We start from the raw sequence: 17156 nt of genomic DNA on the forward strand, positions 1-17156 counted from the left end.
CCAATTTTTGGTTGTCAAAAACAGAAAAAAATCACCCAATACCTGGGCCAAGGACTTCTGTTTTTGTTGCCTTGGAGTATGAAGGTGTTAATCAATTGACATTTACTAGCATTGTATAAAGGATCTGGTAAACCTGAATCATTGTGTTTGTGGCTGTTGGTAAACTGTCTCTCCATCTTTTCAGTGACTGAATCAGATTTTATGGGGTGCTAGATTTTGTTAAATAGTTAATCCCCTGACAGTAAACCACACTTTCGATTGATTTTTATACAGCATGATGAAGGAAAATGAATAATCTGTAAGAGACAATGGTCTTTAGAGAGGCATTAGTATCTTTTCCTGCTGAGAGAACAACAGTCTCTCCTCCTGTCCTGTCGTCAGCCACAGTCAGCTTCTGCATCTCTCTTTGTCTCCACTAATCCTCCACTCAGAGACGAGACGGCTCGACAGAAAAAGGAGGGTGGGGGGCGGCAGAGGGTGAAGATATAAAGGGATATAAAGAGATAGTGAGGAAGAAAAAGCATAAAAGAGAACACTGGTAATTCAGTCAGTGCTTAACATGCTGCAAACACTACAAACAAACCGTTTCACTTACATACAACCCTTAACAGCTGCATGGCTCTGAGAGTGAGCACGGTTGCTCAGATTGAAATATAAAAGACAAAAAAGTAAAGACTGCCATATTAATTTTCATACATTTTAGTTAATGCTTCCTACTGACTTTTACTCATGCTGGTGCTTGTGATTTTGGGTGAAAGGCCTGGACCAGTAAATGATTTAAACATATTCATGTTCCCCTTGGGATGAGCTGTACTCAGGATGTAACCACACATTCAGTTCATGCTTCAGCATTGTCACGATACTAGTTTGATGATGAAATTTTATCATGATTATTTCTTTAGGATTTCTGAATATTTACAACAAAATAAGATATCATAAAATGCTCTGCTCATATAATAACCAGTAATCCATCAGCAGGTGGCTACCTTATTATCCTCTTGTGATATTCCCTTGTGATGTCCCCAGATTGTCTATTGTCTATTCTTATTATCCAGTGGTCAGTTTCTGGCTAAATACCTGCAGAATCAACAGCATTTCCATCTGTATCAGGAGGCACTGATAAAGAAATGTTATCAGACATCAGATCACTACTTCAAGCAGGGCTGCCCCATGTGTAGCTCCCTCGCTCTGACAAATCTCCATTTACTCAAGTTCATAGTAGAGATGGGCACGAGTACTATCACTACTCCAGTAATGTTTCATTACTTGCACTCTGCACACACCATTAAAGTAGTAATATTGTAACTTTCTCAGCGTAACATGTGTGCTAGAACTCTCTAGATTTGTCTAACTGTTCATACTCCGTAAAAAATAATAAAAGTAAGAAAATAATAAATCCTTTCCAGCCATGGCTCTAGATTTAGTGGCAGAGTGAGCCAGATTACAGGATCAAGAACTACTTTACGATAGCTACGGTAACTCTAGGGACATGCAAGTCAAAGGCTAAACAAAAACTGCAGCTCACACTGCTGGTAATGGTTCCTCAGCAGAGAAGATTAGCTTGCAATTAACAAAATTACCGATGGTGTTTGCCGAGATAGAAAAAAAGCTGCCACCTCGGCTAACAACAGCTACAACAGATGTATGAGGAAAGAGCAGCGTGTCACTAAAGTTACAGTTGTGTTAGACTCTTAGTTAGCTTTTCATTGAGTATGATGTCACTGTTCGCTCTCTCAGTGTCCTGTTTCAGTGGGTTAAGCTGTGTTGAAACATCTCTGGATTGTCCAGTAGTCTTAAATGCATCATTTCAACAGTGTGCACAAGGATGAGAAGACGACAACTCACTTGTTACTGGACTCTACAGCCAACCAGTCATTATTTTTTAGTTAAACCCAACCAAACTAAAACTGAACTAGCTTGGGATCACTGATCACCAAAATTCTTGAGCAAACCAGGCCAGAGGCCCAGAAAACACCGGCATGCAGGTGAGCTTACCCAGCTACTATCTACCGTCATGAAAACCAGTCCTTTCTTTCTATGACCGTCTCTTTTCTTTAATACACTTGATGTTAGGGTAGATTGTGCCTTTGTTTATTTACCTGTGCTTAGCCTGTAACAAATGTAAACATGGATTTCTCTGACAGCAAAAACTGGAGTGTTGAATTTTCAGTGTTTAACTTTTCAGAGTTGATTTTAAACTGTAATTTTTAACCCATTTAAAGTAATAGGCCTTCAGTGTTGGAGTTATTTGACGGTTTTGATCCACTTCAGTGTTAACTCTGTAGTGAGTCAACTGATAAAAGCTCTGCCCACTACCATCTCAAATCATCATCCCTTTGTGCAGAGATTTTCGATATGTTTCATATGTTTTTATGTGTTTAGATCTGTTAAGATGTTGGCTGTTGTACAGTGGCATCTGCTGGGATTCCTTTTCTCATGTTTCTGGCAAATTATTGTTGTTTTTGTTGTTAAACATTTCTGCACCATGAGTGAAGTGACCTACTAAGTTGGTCACATCTGACCGTGGTAACGGATGGTCTAAAATAAGAGTGCACACTTAAGGCATATTCTAGCTCTGTATCTGTCTTATTGCTCCATGGTTGCCATAAGACACCTCACATTGCCACAGCTGTTTAATGCAAGTTGGTAATCTAAATTATATTAATTAAGAATGTAAAGTGCTTTGCACTATGTAAATAATTTAAATTATAAATACCTCTGATTTTAACTGATGTGAGGGAAATAACACAATATAGAGTTTATTTAACACAGTCATAGTAAAAAACATTTTACACTTTCAAAAGTGTACATCTAACTACTGTATATGCAGTATGACCCAATATAGACACTTTTAAAGTGTTAAGTTCAACTCTATAGGTATTGAATTAACACTGCTGATATAGGGGGTCATTATGGAACATACAATTGACATTAAAGCTGCTGAAAACAGTCTTAACATGAACTGTAAGCATGGTAGCACGTTGACGATGTTAGCGTTTAGCTTACTGCTGCTGCACAGCCTCACAGAGCTGCTGGTATGACTGTGAACTATATTGATTTGTCCATGTGGGCATAAAAACAGTTTTGCTGGCAATTTTTCTCCTTAATGTTTATAAAAGGACCGCATACTGACAAATCACAATCTAAGCGATGGGGGGACAAAATGTAAAGGCCTTGTGCTGCAAAATGTATTATAAAATACAGTAGAAGCTATAATCAGGCTTAAGCAATAAATTTCACCAACCAAGTGCATTTCTTTATTTTGCAGAACAAGCTTTCACTTATGCTGCTAATGTATAAGATACAGATCCCTTCAAAGCCATGGATGCACTGATGCTAAAACTGCTCCATTGTACACACAGCCATGTGAGACAGACTTGTAATAAACACACACACACAGGCACTTTCACTCGATGTTAACGCTAACATCATTGCTGCTATTTGTCCTTCTAATTAACCCAGAGCACCTCCATAAAATTAATTTGTACCCACCTTTCCGACACACACCACAAACTTTACAAAACACACTCTGATGCACACACAAACACTGCATATACACAGCCCTCCATGTGTTGTGAGCCACTTAGCAAACACAAGCTGTAATGTGGTGTTTGTAAGCCATTTGCTCACACACAAACACAAATATAATTCCCATAGCTCAAGTGTGAGCAAGAGTGTGTGATGAGCGGACACACAGATCAGAGGAAGAAGTCCTGCCTGAAGCAAGAGGGAAAACAAGGAAGTGGGAGACAGGGATGAAGAGAGGAGAAGAGAGGAGAGAGGAAGCAGGGACTATGTTCTTTTTAGGGTACTCCTTTCAAGTATCTACCTCCCTGGAGCATGAACAAACACAGACACTTTATCTCACCCTATCTCCTGCTCTTACTCAACCCACCCACCAAGACTCAAGGGTGCATGAAGGACATATACACATCCTCCTTTCCCTCTTACTCTTCATACTTAACTATTTCTTTTCTCTCTCCACCTCTCATTCTTCCGTTCTTTGTCAGACATGCTCCTCTCTGTGTTTTCTCATTAAGTCCTTAGTAAATCGGATCACGCCTGTCTGCAATAAATTACAAACCTGGGAGCAGAGAGGGAGACAGAGGTGGAGGTGGAAAAGAAGGAGAAGAGAGGAGTCGTGCTGTAGGGATGTCAAGACGCAGCGAGCGAGATATGGCTGGATGATATATTATCCCAGGATGGGATATGAGAGAGAGTTAAATCATATATATGTGGAGGATGTAAGGCTGCATGCATGCAGCACATGATAAATGTACACATGCACAGCACAAAGAGGACACACTTGTAACACCGAAGCATCTGCAGCTACACAGACACACATTTTAGAGATCAAAAGTCTCCTTAAAGTCACACAGATTTTATAAAAACGACGGCAGCTGAGCAGGATTTTGTTGGTCTTTTTTTTTCTAAGAAACCAAGAGATCATTGTTGGTGGGAAAAACATACTTTAAGAATCAGCTAATCTTCTAGTCGCCTCAGAACAAGTGGGAGGGGGTATTTTTCCCAAAAAATGCAACATCCTACTCATTTTACACAAAGGCGCTGTTTGATGACTGGCATTTAGATCATTTCCGGGACTTTGTCAAGCACATAATCCTCCCAGCTGAATCATCAGTACAAAGAATGAGCAACATGAGAGAAAACGGTGAGCTCCTGAGTCAAAAAAGGGAAAAAATTGTATCTAATTTATTCATTTACTTATTTATTTGAATTCTCTAAACAGATACTGTTTCAGCTATTATTGTTAGTCATATCTCTGAGAACTTACTATCAGCTTTAGGACTATTATTACAATAATCAAAAACATAATCAGTTCAGTTGATGTCGTTAAATAGCTGCTAGCACTGCTTGGTTTCTACTTCAAGGTTTCTTCTTCTTGAAACACGTCTGCAAGGCATACCTGACCGATGAGGCAGGGTGGTCACACTTGGGCACTGCCCCTGCACAAGACCATTCTGGGCTTGGCTTGGTGTGGCCGGACCGGAGATGGAAAAGTAAATCAGCATGGCTTGGTTTGGATCTGCACGGCCAAAAGTCCTAGTGGAAAAGCCCCATCTCCTCAGTAGCTGCAGTTACATGAGCATTTTTTTTCCACAGTCTGGTTATATCTATTCTGATTGGAGATTTAAATTCTCTGTTAAGTAGATGCTAAAAGATGCGATATGATTCAGATGTGTGTGCTCATGCATCATACATTTGAGCTGTATAAAACAGCTCTGACATGCACAGTATCGTCCCACCGGTCAAATCTAAAAGAAATTCTTCTTTGCATTTGTTGTAAACAAATTGCCATCACTCGCTTGTTTTTTCTCCTCCCCAAGCAAATTATTGTACAGTTCTACTCTTTCGCATCTGTACTTTATATTATCTGATCAACATTTCTGAGCTCTTTTTAAGTTTAGAGTAAAAAAGTTGTCCCAGCAACAGATCAGATTTTGTTTTGCTCTTGCCATATTACTGTCTGTTCTGTCTGTGGGGCAGACATGCACAGTAAGACAAAAATCACCTCTTACAGAGACGATCAGATCAGGTGTTTTTTATGGACACTGATCTGAATGACTATAGCATAAACCACCCCTCTTGATTAGAATGAAATTTCTTTCTGAATGAAGTGTTTATATGAAGCATTTTCATTCAGATCAGACATTTATTCAAATAACAAGTGGTCCATGTAAACATAGCTACTGTGTCTGACTATATTCACTGCCCTTTTCTCTGAATAAAGGAATAAAAAGCTCCAAAAATCTTAAACAATACAGCAAATTGTTGAAAATCTTGACAACTTAATACAGACAGGAAACTATAAAAGTAGAAGCCGACATATTGAAGCTTTAAAACAGTTAAACTGACAGTCCTATTACCTAATACCTGTTTCTTTTCTTTATTATTCTTGGTCATTATGAAATTTGTTGTAAATGAGATGTAAATGATAATGTTGCAGCTTTAATTTGCACTTCTGAATTTCAGAAGTTTAGATCCATCCATAATATAAAGATGACAGAACAATGTAAATGCCGGTTTTACAAATCTAGCTTTATTTTAAACTACAAGTGTTAAAAAGGATTTACCAAGCTCTTACTACTCCATGGAAAACTGTTTGCATTTTTAAGTGTAAGTGCCGATACAGCCACAGTAATCAAGGTAAGGCTTTGGTCTAATGAGAACTAAAGAAAGACTGAATGAGGCTATCCAAAACTTTCAGCTTGAATTAAAAGCAATGTAAAGGAAAATTCTCCTTTCTTTGCCGTTTCCCTTCTTGCTCTGTGTCTTAGTATTGATTCTGGGCCTGACTGCTGTCAATCCGTCCTTGTTATCTCCAATTAAGACAACACTTTACGTTCCTCCTCTGCACCTGAGGCTTGACAAGAGGAAACACAGTTTTCCAGGTTCATTTCAACACCCACGGACACACACAAACACACACACCTTCCAGCTCAATCAGACGCACCAACACACACGTGCAGACATACATCAAACCAGTCAACCGTTGGGATGTTTGCTTTGCTTCTTTTCTTACATCTCAGCGGTTTGAGGAGAGACCCTATGGTTGTGTCAGTGCTCTATTCCCTCCACCCCCTTCCCCTCTGATGCCGCCATCCCTGCTGCAAACACACTCCTCACAAAGATGAATAAGGTATTCACCATTGCCTGTAATTGACCCCTCAACATTTGCATAAAGAAGGGAAAGCTGACACGACATGGTAGTAGTTTTTTTTTTTTAAATGATGAGTGTCTGATGGAGTCAACATGAGTGGAGGGAGAAGCCCTCTCCTCTTTATGTTGCAGCACAGCATCATTTCATAGCAACAGAGGTTATAAAACAGTTCCCAGCCATTCTTCTGTCCGTCTACACTCGCATTCTATCAAACATACAAAACCGTATGAATTTAATATCACCTTGACACGTCACACCTTAATGCCACAAGCTTAACATTTATGGACAGCAAATCAGGTGATTATTTAATTTATATTTTAGGTTTCTAATATCCTCTAATGAGTTCAGGAAACATATCAACTTAAAGGGAATTGTTTTGCTATTAAATCTCAACTCAGTTTGTCAAAATGCTCAACATTTTGATACTTTTCAATACCGCATGGTTTCAAACAACACAACCTCTGTTTTCAGATTATTTTGGGACTTTTATACCTCTGGGACAGTGGAAAGAGTTGGAAACTGGGGAGAGTGAAAGTGGGGAATGACGTGGGAAAGGAGCCCCACTCTGGATTTGAATCGGGTCGTCTATTATAAGAGCAACAGTCACCACACATGAGGCACATAGACACAGGTTAAAGATGTCCCAACCTTTATTTTAGCGATCAACAGTATCAAAAAGTACCAAAGATTTAAACGGGATATCATGAAAAACCTACTTTTGGGTATGTTTGTACATACAGCATAACTATTTGGATATCCAGAGATCTGCCGACCCACAAAATGTTAAATAAGCCAACCAGTCATTTAGTCTTCATCCACCTATGTCTGAATAAACAAAATCTGACAGTCTGTTGTTTGTGCATTTTATGAGTGTGACTGACTTTGCTTATATTTTTTGATAAGTAAAAACAAGAAATTACACAATACAGACATAGATTTTTGTTATTGTGGCACAACAGGTATCATTATCATTTTATTTTTATTAAAATCATATCAAAGTTAAAAATTAATGACACTCCCTTTATTTTAATACTTACAAGTGATTTGATCCATTGTGTTTAAAATAGTTGGTTATTTCAAAGAAGCTGCAATAGTGTTAGTTAAGGTAGCAAATCAGTCACTGATGGTTTATTTATAAATGAACTGAACTCCAGGCACAGTGAAGTGTTTATTTAGTGTCCCACATTTTTGTCTTTTATTTGACCATGATGGTTGTGTTGCCTCACCTCCACTGAATGGTTTAAAGTTTAACTAATTTCAAACCTGATCAATCAGCTTTTTGGGCATGCCTGAATGTGTAGTGTATTCTTAAGGAAAGCCATTTCTACGCACAAGTAATCATTTTCTTTTTTTCCATTGGTCATGCACTGGACAAGCCGGAAACCACCGCAGCCTCACACATGCGCATTGGCACCCTTCTTTAATCTTATAGCACATCTATTATTCAGCGGGAGCAGGTGGGAGAGGTGGGGTGAAGGGCTAGCTGGCTGAATGGAAGGCGGGGCAATCAAGGGTGGAGACGTGTGGATGGGTGTTTTTGTGTGTGGATGGGTGTGGGTGTATAAAAAAAGGAGTCAACCCCCCATCCTGTGCAAATTTGAGCACACTCTGCAGTCCCATGAATGGTAAATTGTAGCCGGCTGCTGAGATTGAGGAGGAAAGAGGAGGACAAAGACCGTGAGTGGGATTAAAGAGCCTGTGACCGACCAACCCCCTCCTGACTTTTTCTCTTTAAGCAATCACACTTCAGATGTGTACATGGTGATGGTTGGTAATGAATAGGTTAACAACATCAGCTGCAAATTAAACACTTTTTCTTTGTCTGCATGGGAGACATTTCAATTTCAAAATACAACCATATATACACAAAATCTGATGTTTTTTCTTCTTTAATCTCATAGATCACCTAATATGTTATCATATGATCATGCTGTCTGCAGTTTTAGGAGCTTTGTCAGGAAGCATTTTGACACAGCCGAGCACCAAGCATACCAGCCACTCATGATAGGATAAAGGTTGTGGAAAATTTTAATATTTTAAAATTTTGCTCTAGTGCATGTTTTAAAACAATGCAATCTCTCATATAGTTAGCGAGCCAGTTAACAAATATTTATGCCCAAAAGTGTCAAAAAGACAAAAGTTATTTTGGTCTCTTTTGCTGCTTGTGTTCAAGTGGCTTACTTAACCCTTTAAAGCCTGATGCCCTAATAAAAGCCAAATTATTCTCATAATTTGGAACTGAGATGTTTATTTAAATCTAAGAAAATCCAAAAAAGGAGAAATTGCCATAATATTTCACACATATATTGTTTGTATCAAATTTGTTTCAGAGACATTTTTGGCACCTAACAATCTGCTGGAGGGCATTTTTTTCATCAATCAGATTTTATACAAAAGGTTTTTAAGTAAATTATTGATTATGTTGATCAGACAGAGGTCTCACAAAACTACATATCAAATATGATACATTTGGCTTTATGTGCAGGGTTTTAATTTGGAAAGGAAAGGGAAGAGTTCTCCCAAATGCATCTGAGTGATCCATCAGTCACTAGAATCGACAACCATAACCCTGATCACTTTTTGTCTTTGTCTTAAAAATTGTCTTTTTATCATGTGGAGCTCTAGACAGTGATTTGTTCCGGCCAAAAAATCATTCTAAGGGTTCTAAAATCACCAAAGTTAGCTTTATCCAAAGTAAACTAAAACAGACTTGCTTTAAATTCAACTTTGTGTTGTCTGGTGTTAGAGATCTAAAACCCTCCAAGACAGTCTGAGTGCTGACCGTTCATCTCTGACGGCGACTCTCACAGACTGTTCAACTGAGACACTGTACATCTCAGAAAAGAAATACTAAATACTGAAACTTTCAAAATAAAATAGGATTGAACTTCTGGTAAAGTTATGGTAAGATTTAGGACAGTTAAAGGAAAAAAAATAAAACCTGACCTGAGAAACCAACTTACATGAAAAACTTAATCCTCCATTAAAACATTCTAATGCACCAAGTGTAGCTTACAAAGTTCCGTTAGCTGTGTAAGCTACGTAGCTAACATAGCTAAAGGTAAGCTTAAAGCGGATACACTAGCTATGTATCCACATTATATATGTTGCTATGTCAGTGTTAGTTACATTGCTAAAGCTCACATTGCTAAAGCTAACTTGGCCAAAGATAAGGGAGCTACATACGTAGCTAAAGCTAAGCTCACAAAGTAGCTATGTAAAGTATGTAGATACGTTATCTACATAGCCATGTTAGCTACATGTGCTAAAGCTCACATTGCTATAGCTATCTTAGAAACATTGGCTTATATAGAAATATTCATTCAAAAGCTAACGAAGCAATGTTTGCTTTAGCTAAAGCTAATGAAGCTAGAGTGAGCCATCATTCATGCATCTACTTCTTCAATGGGTTAATACATACTTTATTACTAGATTAGACCTCTGACTACAGCTGAGCAATCGGTTTAAGATTTAGATAAAAATCAACAGAAAAGATAATCGCAATTACATTGGTTCCCAAATTGTTGAGCCCTGCCTCTGACCCCTTTCTGTTTTATTTAGCCATTTGTCTGTAATGTTTGCAATACAGTTATTTCATAAACATGACTGCCAGACTTTATTTACAAGTTAAGTGGAATTTTTAAAAAATCTAAAACTGGAAACACTTTGTAACAGCAAATTATGGCATTTTCTTTCTGAGATTTACAGAGTGTCCGATGAACAGTCTGTGAGAGTGGCCATCAGAGATGTGCGGTCTGCAGCCAGACCCCTCTTGAATTTCAGACCTTGGATTTAATGTTTTGATATCACAACCACAAAAAAATAAAAGTCATAGGCACCAAAAATTTCTTAATTTCAGTTATTAAAGTTCCAATCAAAGCCCTGCAGTGAAACGTCAGTGTTTATCTATGATCCAGAAAGTTTGAAGGAGTTTGCGGAAAAAGCACACACCAAGCAGTTTTCAAGTATTTTCAAATTTGAACTAGTAGCACTTAGATGACAGTTTCCATTTAAGTACAAACATGTGCTTTTAGAGCACATGCACTTCATATTTACAAGACATATGACTTTATTTAAAAAATACAAACGCCTACACTTATATTATTCACAGTCTACGGGAAAACAATGACCTGAGGCAAAGACTGAGAGAGAAGAGGAGAATGATTATGATATACACTGTAAATCAACAAACAAATCTTACATATTAAGCTAAAAAACATGTCTTTTTGTTTACTTATGGCAACAGTTAATCTAAGAAAATGCTAAGAAGTAAGTCACTTAGGGGATAAAAATGAGGTGAGTGGGTTTTGTTGCAGGAAGAAAAAAAATTCAATAAAAATGTGTTGGTCCATTTGACCAAAATACCAACTAATCCTGGACAAAACCTTCATTCTTTTATTCTTTTTCCTCTGAGAAACTGATTTATTTTATCAGTGAATGTGTTAAACAGCTTTCTAAACATCACTTAAAAGTCAATAGTAACAAAAAGTTGATTTAGAAGCCCAAATTGACTGTTAAATTCAACAACTCATCCAAAGTAAATGCTGTATGCATTTACATGGTCCTGAATGTGTGTTGGGGGTTGAAAATGGGAGACAGCACTTAGGAATGAATGGGAACTGAGGAAAGTTAGCACTTAAAGTTCTAAATGGATCTGTAATTATGAGAAAATGTTTACATCCATTGAATACAATCCCTACACTTTAAATAGTGATTTCTACCACAGTTTAACTTATCTAAATGGTGTGGAGGTGATCAATATCACCAATACTCCTGCATCATCTAGCCAGATGAAGGGAAACAAGAGTCTAGAGAGTCTTGTGAGACATTATTTATTCTCTCTCTGTTTCTGTTATTATAGTAGAAAAAAGGTTAATTGGCTATCCAAACAGTTGCAGAGTTAATTTCTGTTTTCATTTAAAGATAACTGATGTTTTAGCACTGCAGGGCAGAGACAGACAAACATTGCACAGCACAATGCTCTACTACTCTGATCCTAGTCTCTCACTCTTATTCAGTACCAAACATGTCAAACTGTGGCCGAGAGCTGATTGGAGGCTATTTCACTCTCTAAAAAACGACAGCTCACACAAGTGTTTCTCTTCAGCCCATATTCTGACAGAATGGAGTTTAGAAATTATAGGGGTAAAACTTGGGACCACAAAGTCACACAGATGAATAACAACTGCATTCATCCAAGTGCTGATATAATGATATGTGTGATATGTTTGTTTGTGGACGCATAATCTATGTCTATGACTGGTTGATGCATCATGTAGTGAGCTGCAGGTTTACTGAAACAAATTTTCTAAATCTGTGAATTCCTGTGATGTAACATTTTACTCATAAGGAAGTGATTCCTAGTGTGAGCAGGCAACATCATTTTATGTGTTTGACAGGTTCACAGGCTCCCTTTTGATGACACAGCCATATTCTCATTTCCAAGAATAAGTTATAGGAAATTTATCCTCTGGAGAGGGGAAACCATGGCACATAGGTTTGATGAGTCTATTATCAAAGTAACTGCAAGTAAGGTCTTAAGTAGAGTTATTCAAACACATCATAACATCACATATCAGTACTCACAAACCATAGACTGCATGAAACATGGACGCAACCTCAGTGACATCACTCACTGTTTTGAAGAGTACTTTTGAAGCTCATTGATGGCAGTCTCCGTGGCTGTCTCATACTTCCTTTTGTCATCTCAGACAAAAATGTGGAGTTCAGGCAGACACTCAGTGTCCAGCCAGGCTTCTAACTGTGCCCTCAAAGCGGTGAGTTATATGACAAATCCCCCCTCACACACACACACAATGTGTGCCGATAAAGACATGCGCTTTGCAGATCAAATTTGCTGCAATTTGCTTTGTTTCTTTTTCTGCAAAACCATAGTGGACTGAGATGACCCTTTAAACACAATACTCAAAGCATGACAGAGGGAAACCGAAACAGAACAAAGCAGAGATATAGCAAGGAAGATGCCAGACAGTGTGTTCCAAATGCTAAGAGAGAGAGAGAATGAAAGAGGGAAAAAAGAAGCAAGCTTTACTTTTTATCGGTTGAGATGTGATCAATATCAGAGTCTGACAGGGTAGTCCTACAGCCTTTACCATAAATCACTTCCTATTATGATGGAACCTCTTAATCACACACAAACACACAATTAGTGGAGAGCTGCACACTCACTAACACACACAGCCACATAGACACATGTACATTCATTCATATAATGGTCCACCTCAGCACATACATCAGTATGAGATATGTACGTGAAGGGTTGCCGAAAAGAAGATGTAAACAGCAGAGACTGTTGTAGTTTAAAAATGACAGCTCACAACACAGACCCTGGGGGTTAAAGGGATAGTTCCTTGTTCCTTGTTCAAAATGATCTCATTTTGTTAAGGAATATCAAAATTCACTAAAAACCAAGTTTCTTAAAGTGAGTCATACACTGATGACCAGTAGGTGACCAGATAGGTTTGCCTCAGGCTGGAGAACATAAAGGTGATGTGGTGTGGAATAATAACCTGACACACCAGATGGATGTTTGTTTCACACATCCATCTGGACAACCTTCAATACTAAGCGTTTGGGAAAGGGCAGAGGATTTGAAAAAAGCTCGGAGTGTGATTGGATGAATGTTCTGTCTGTCACATCTTTACGGGCCAATCAGAGCAACAAAACACGTGACATAGCCGCTATCGAGGTGCGCATGCACAGCTACTGAGGAATAACGCGAATCATGGTGACTATAGACGTGTCAGTACACGACTTTTGTCGTTTTTGAAAAGAAAACAACTCACTGCTGTTCTTTGTTCTTCTTTTAACAAAGAAATGTCATCAAGTTCTGATTAAACTGGCGCTTTAGCAGCATCCACGCTAAGCTCTTCTGCCATAATTGCACCGGCCTCTTGTTGCTGCTTGCTTACGTCACGACTCTGCTGCGCCTGAAAGCACTGCCCCTCGTCGCTGATGGGTCCTGTCACTTTCTAACCGGGCCCAAATGGTTCAGACAGGAGCTTGGCAAGATGGACTCAGCAGTGAAAAACATCCATCTGCTTTGCAAGGTTAGTGGAATAGCGCCAAACAAAGTGATATTTAAATAAAGAAGCTTAGTCCTTATAATTTCCCTAAGAAAGTGCTGACTTGCTTTTACAGGTCTTTTTTCTTAAAATCAACGAAATTATGAGGTGCAAATGCAACAATGTCTAGTTAGCTTCCATGCCAGATCTCCAGTGGGTTTCTAAAATAGAAGCTGTGCTGGCCTGCATCTCCTGTGGCTAATAAACTTCTTGACAAGTACCTCGTACAACCCCACATAAAAATGTGCCAGTGAGTCGCTGTGAAGGCCAAAAAGACTGACCATCGACAAGAGCTGAGATCATATCTGAGTTGTAAATAAAAAAAAAATACTCTGTAACAGAAATCTAATGGAGACTCAAAGACTGGGGGCCACAAAAGCAAGACAAATAGATAGCTAGCTTGATCAGACCAACCGAGAATTAGCCAAATAGATATTTAGGTAGCTCAAAAATCTCCAGATTCAGAAAGACACCAAAATAATCTTAATGAGCTTGCTACACAAATAGACCAACCGATAGCTAGCCTAGCTGACAGCAAGAAAACCAAAAGTGAGCTAGCCAAACAGACAAGAAGGCTAGTAGACATGCAGAAAACTACTAGCTAGTTTGTCAAATACCAGCAAGTGGCTAACCAGCCAGACCGACAGAAAGATAGCCATTGTCCCCTGGGGTATTTCCTGTGAAATAGTTTTGGCTTTTTTGTATCCTGACTTGGACTAAGTGTGGCTATAGCGCTAATTCTTAAATATTTACAAATGCATATTGCTGATGAGCTAAAACCAGCAGATGTCAGCTTACCAGCCAGGCAAACAGATAGCTACTTGCTAGCTAGTTAGACAAAATAGCTTTAATGTCACTACATGGAAAGACAGCTAGATGGATGGATGGCTACTGTAAAATGCTAGATAGAAGCCAGAATGAAGAGGGGTTGGTTGCAGACTGTTCATCTAAGATGCTGTATTTCTCAAACTGAAATACATGCTAAAACTTAAAAAAAAAATCAGATTCTACTTTTGTTTAGGGCTATGTTATTGATTAAGGTAACAGTTAGGATGTCAAAAACTAAAAGTTAAAAACCTAATCTGCAAAACCTGAAATATCAAATGTTTAATAAAGCCAAGCAATTAGCCTCCTCACAGGAAAAACATGTCCTCCATTAAAATATTTATAAGCAGTAAGTGTATCTAATGTAGCTCCGTTAGCTGCATAAGCTACAGAAATAATGAAGCTACGCAGCTAACAAAGCTAAAGCTTAGACCACAAAGCATACATAAGGTACATACTAGTATTTACGACATCTGTGTAGCTAAATTAGCTTTACCTAAAGCTCACATTGCCAAACTCAGCTAACTTGGGTACATTGGCTTATGCAGAAATGTTAATTATGTAGCCAGTGTAGCCATGCTAGCTTTAGCTAAAGCCAGCTAAGCTTAAGCAGTCCACCATCCATGTAACAGATCTATACACAATCTAATCCCAGATTAGACCGGTGACTTTTTCTGTATTTTATTGATGAAATGTTGCTTAGTCTGTAATGTTTACAGTGTGGTTATATCATGAATGTAACTGCCAGATTTTGTTTATCAATAAAGTTGAATTTGGAATAAAATCTTAAACTGGAACCACGTTGTACCGGCAAATTATGGCAGCTCCATTCTGAGATATAGCCTGCATCTCAGATGAACAGTCTGTGAGAGTGGCTGTCAGAGATGAACGCCCTGCAGCCTGACTGCCTTGGACAATAGGATAAGCCAAACACAGATAGTTGGGAGCCAGACACAATGTTTTTCCCTTCGACAGATAGCAAGACAAAAGATAAACAGATTGAATAATGCAAAACTCACTGATTCAGTTCCACATCCAAGATGAATTTTCTGCCAAAAGCATCAACTTGAAAGCTTGCCTGAGCCACGTGGTTCACCTAAAAGGCAGAAAAGGACAGATCAATTAACCATAAATGAATGCAAACATTATCATAAAGCTCAGTTCATTAGTTATGATCAATTCTCATCTGCATTGATGGATGGCTGTGTTGTTTTTGAGCTCTAACACCAATCAGCAGTAAGAAGGGACATTTTGACTTTCTCAATTTCTTTTTGTTTTCATCTCATTTGGCAATTTAATTATGAAGTACAGACACAAATACTTACACATGAATATAGTAAAATAATACAGCTTATTGTTGCTCTAACTCAATAACCATTTATTTCTGTGTTTCAGACTGATTTTACAAAAGAAGCAAAGCCACATTTTTGCTGAAACTCTCTCATGTCATATCTTCATCCTGCAGCATTGATATGTACACAAACACAGAAATGTGCATGTACTGTGATTGATTTGGGGGATTGAATTCATTCTGAGCTCTGGGCACATATGGTACAGGCTTTATTACACACCCTTGGGTCAATGAGATCTCCCAACAATCATTTCTGTGCAGATCGAGGGGGAGTCCCAGAGCTGGACTAAAACACCACTCACCCTCCCCTCCCCCAGACTCAGCCCACGGGCTGTCACCTTTATTAAAGACCGGACACTGCATGACAACGAGGGGAGGAGGGGAGAGGGTTTTCTTTTTGACTCTGTTTGAGGAGGTGCCGCTGTGTTCACCCAAGGACGACCTTAGCCCATGAGGTCCCCGCTGACCACAGACTCTATTGTTTGTAGGCGTGTGTCGCTGCGTGGCCAATGAATATAAGAGCTGGTAAGCGTGTCTGTGGGTGTGGGTGTGTGAGCACTTTCAAAGAGCAATCCCTTTCCATGGCACACTTGTGATGAAATCTAATCCGGCAGATTGGCTCCATGATGGGAGGAGGTACCAGTAATTGTGTTTATTGAAAGCACATCCCAGCTTTACTGAGCCGGGCCGATATTCTGATGCTACCACTGACTCTTCCAACATTGATTTCTGAGTTATAGCATGCCTGACTTTCCACTCATGACTCTCCAAGTATGACTGTAAGTGCAGTTAATCCACTGTACACATACACACAAACACAGGAAAGCAATCGCGCAAACCAACACGCACAAGTCCATGCTCAGGCTGTTTCCACTTTTGTTTTTCCAACCAAAACATCAGGAGCACTTTGCTGAACTCCACATTGCTCATTCAGTGGTGAAGCTGTTTGTGTCTGAGACTGAAAATAGGCAAAGCAACAGAAGTCTATAAATAACTTCCTGTGTCACACATTTTTAGATCTGCTTGACAGATTTGTTTTTAGGCTGTTGATCTAAAAACAGCCAATAACTGATCAAACTTTGTACAAGTGACATCACAGCCGACTGCACTATCTGTAGCTCCCTAGAGAATAAGAGATTTAAAACATCAGAAACCAAGAAATGTCTGTCTCCTCCCCTTCCTACTTTAACACACTCCTCACGTGCAGCATGTATTT

At 38.8% G+C, this 17156-nt stretch overlaps 1 protein-coding gene across 2 annotated transcripts in view; it reads right to left on the minus strand.

Annotated features, from left to right (window-relative positions):
- adam22 (ADAM metallopeptidase domain 22) overlaps positions 1-17156 on the minus strand; it is a 101943-nt gene that overhangs the window by 81173 nt on the left and 3614 nt on the right. For both annotated transcript variants that reach the window (XM_041793167.1, XM_041793166.1), the window contains exon 3: positions 15609-15685. In XM_041793167.1, the coding sequence (XP_041649101.1) occupies positions 15609-15685 (77 nt within the window). The remainder of the gene's footprint in view (positions 1-15608; positions 15686-17156) is intronic.

Source organism: Cheilinus undulatus, linkage group 8 (assembly GCF_018320785.1).
Source record: "Cheilinus undulatus linkage group 8, ASM1832078v1, whole genome shotgun sequence".
Taxonomy (NCBI): Eukaryota; Metazoa; Chordata; class Actinopteri; order Labriformes; family Labridae; genus Cheilinus; species Cheilinus undulatus.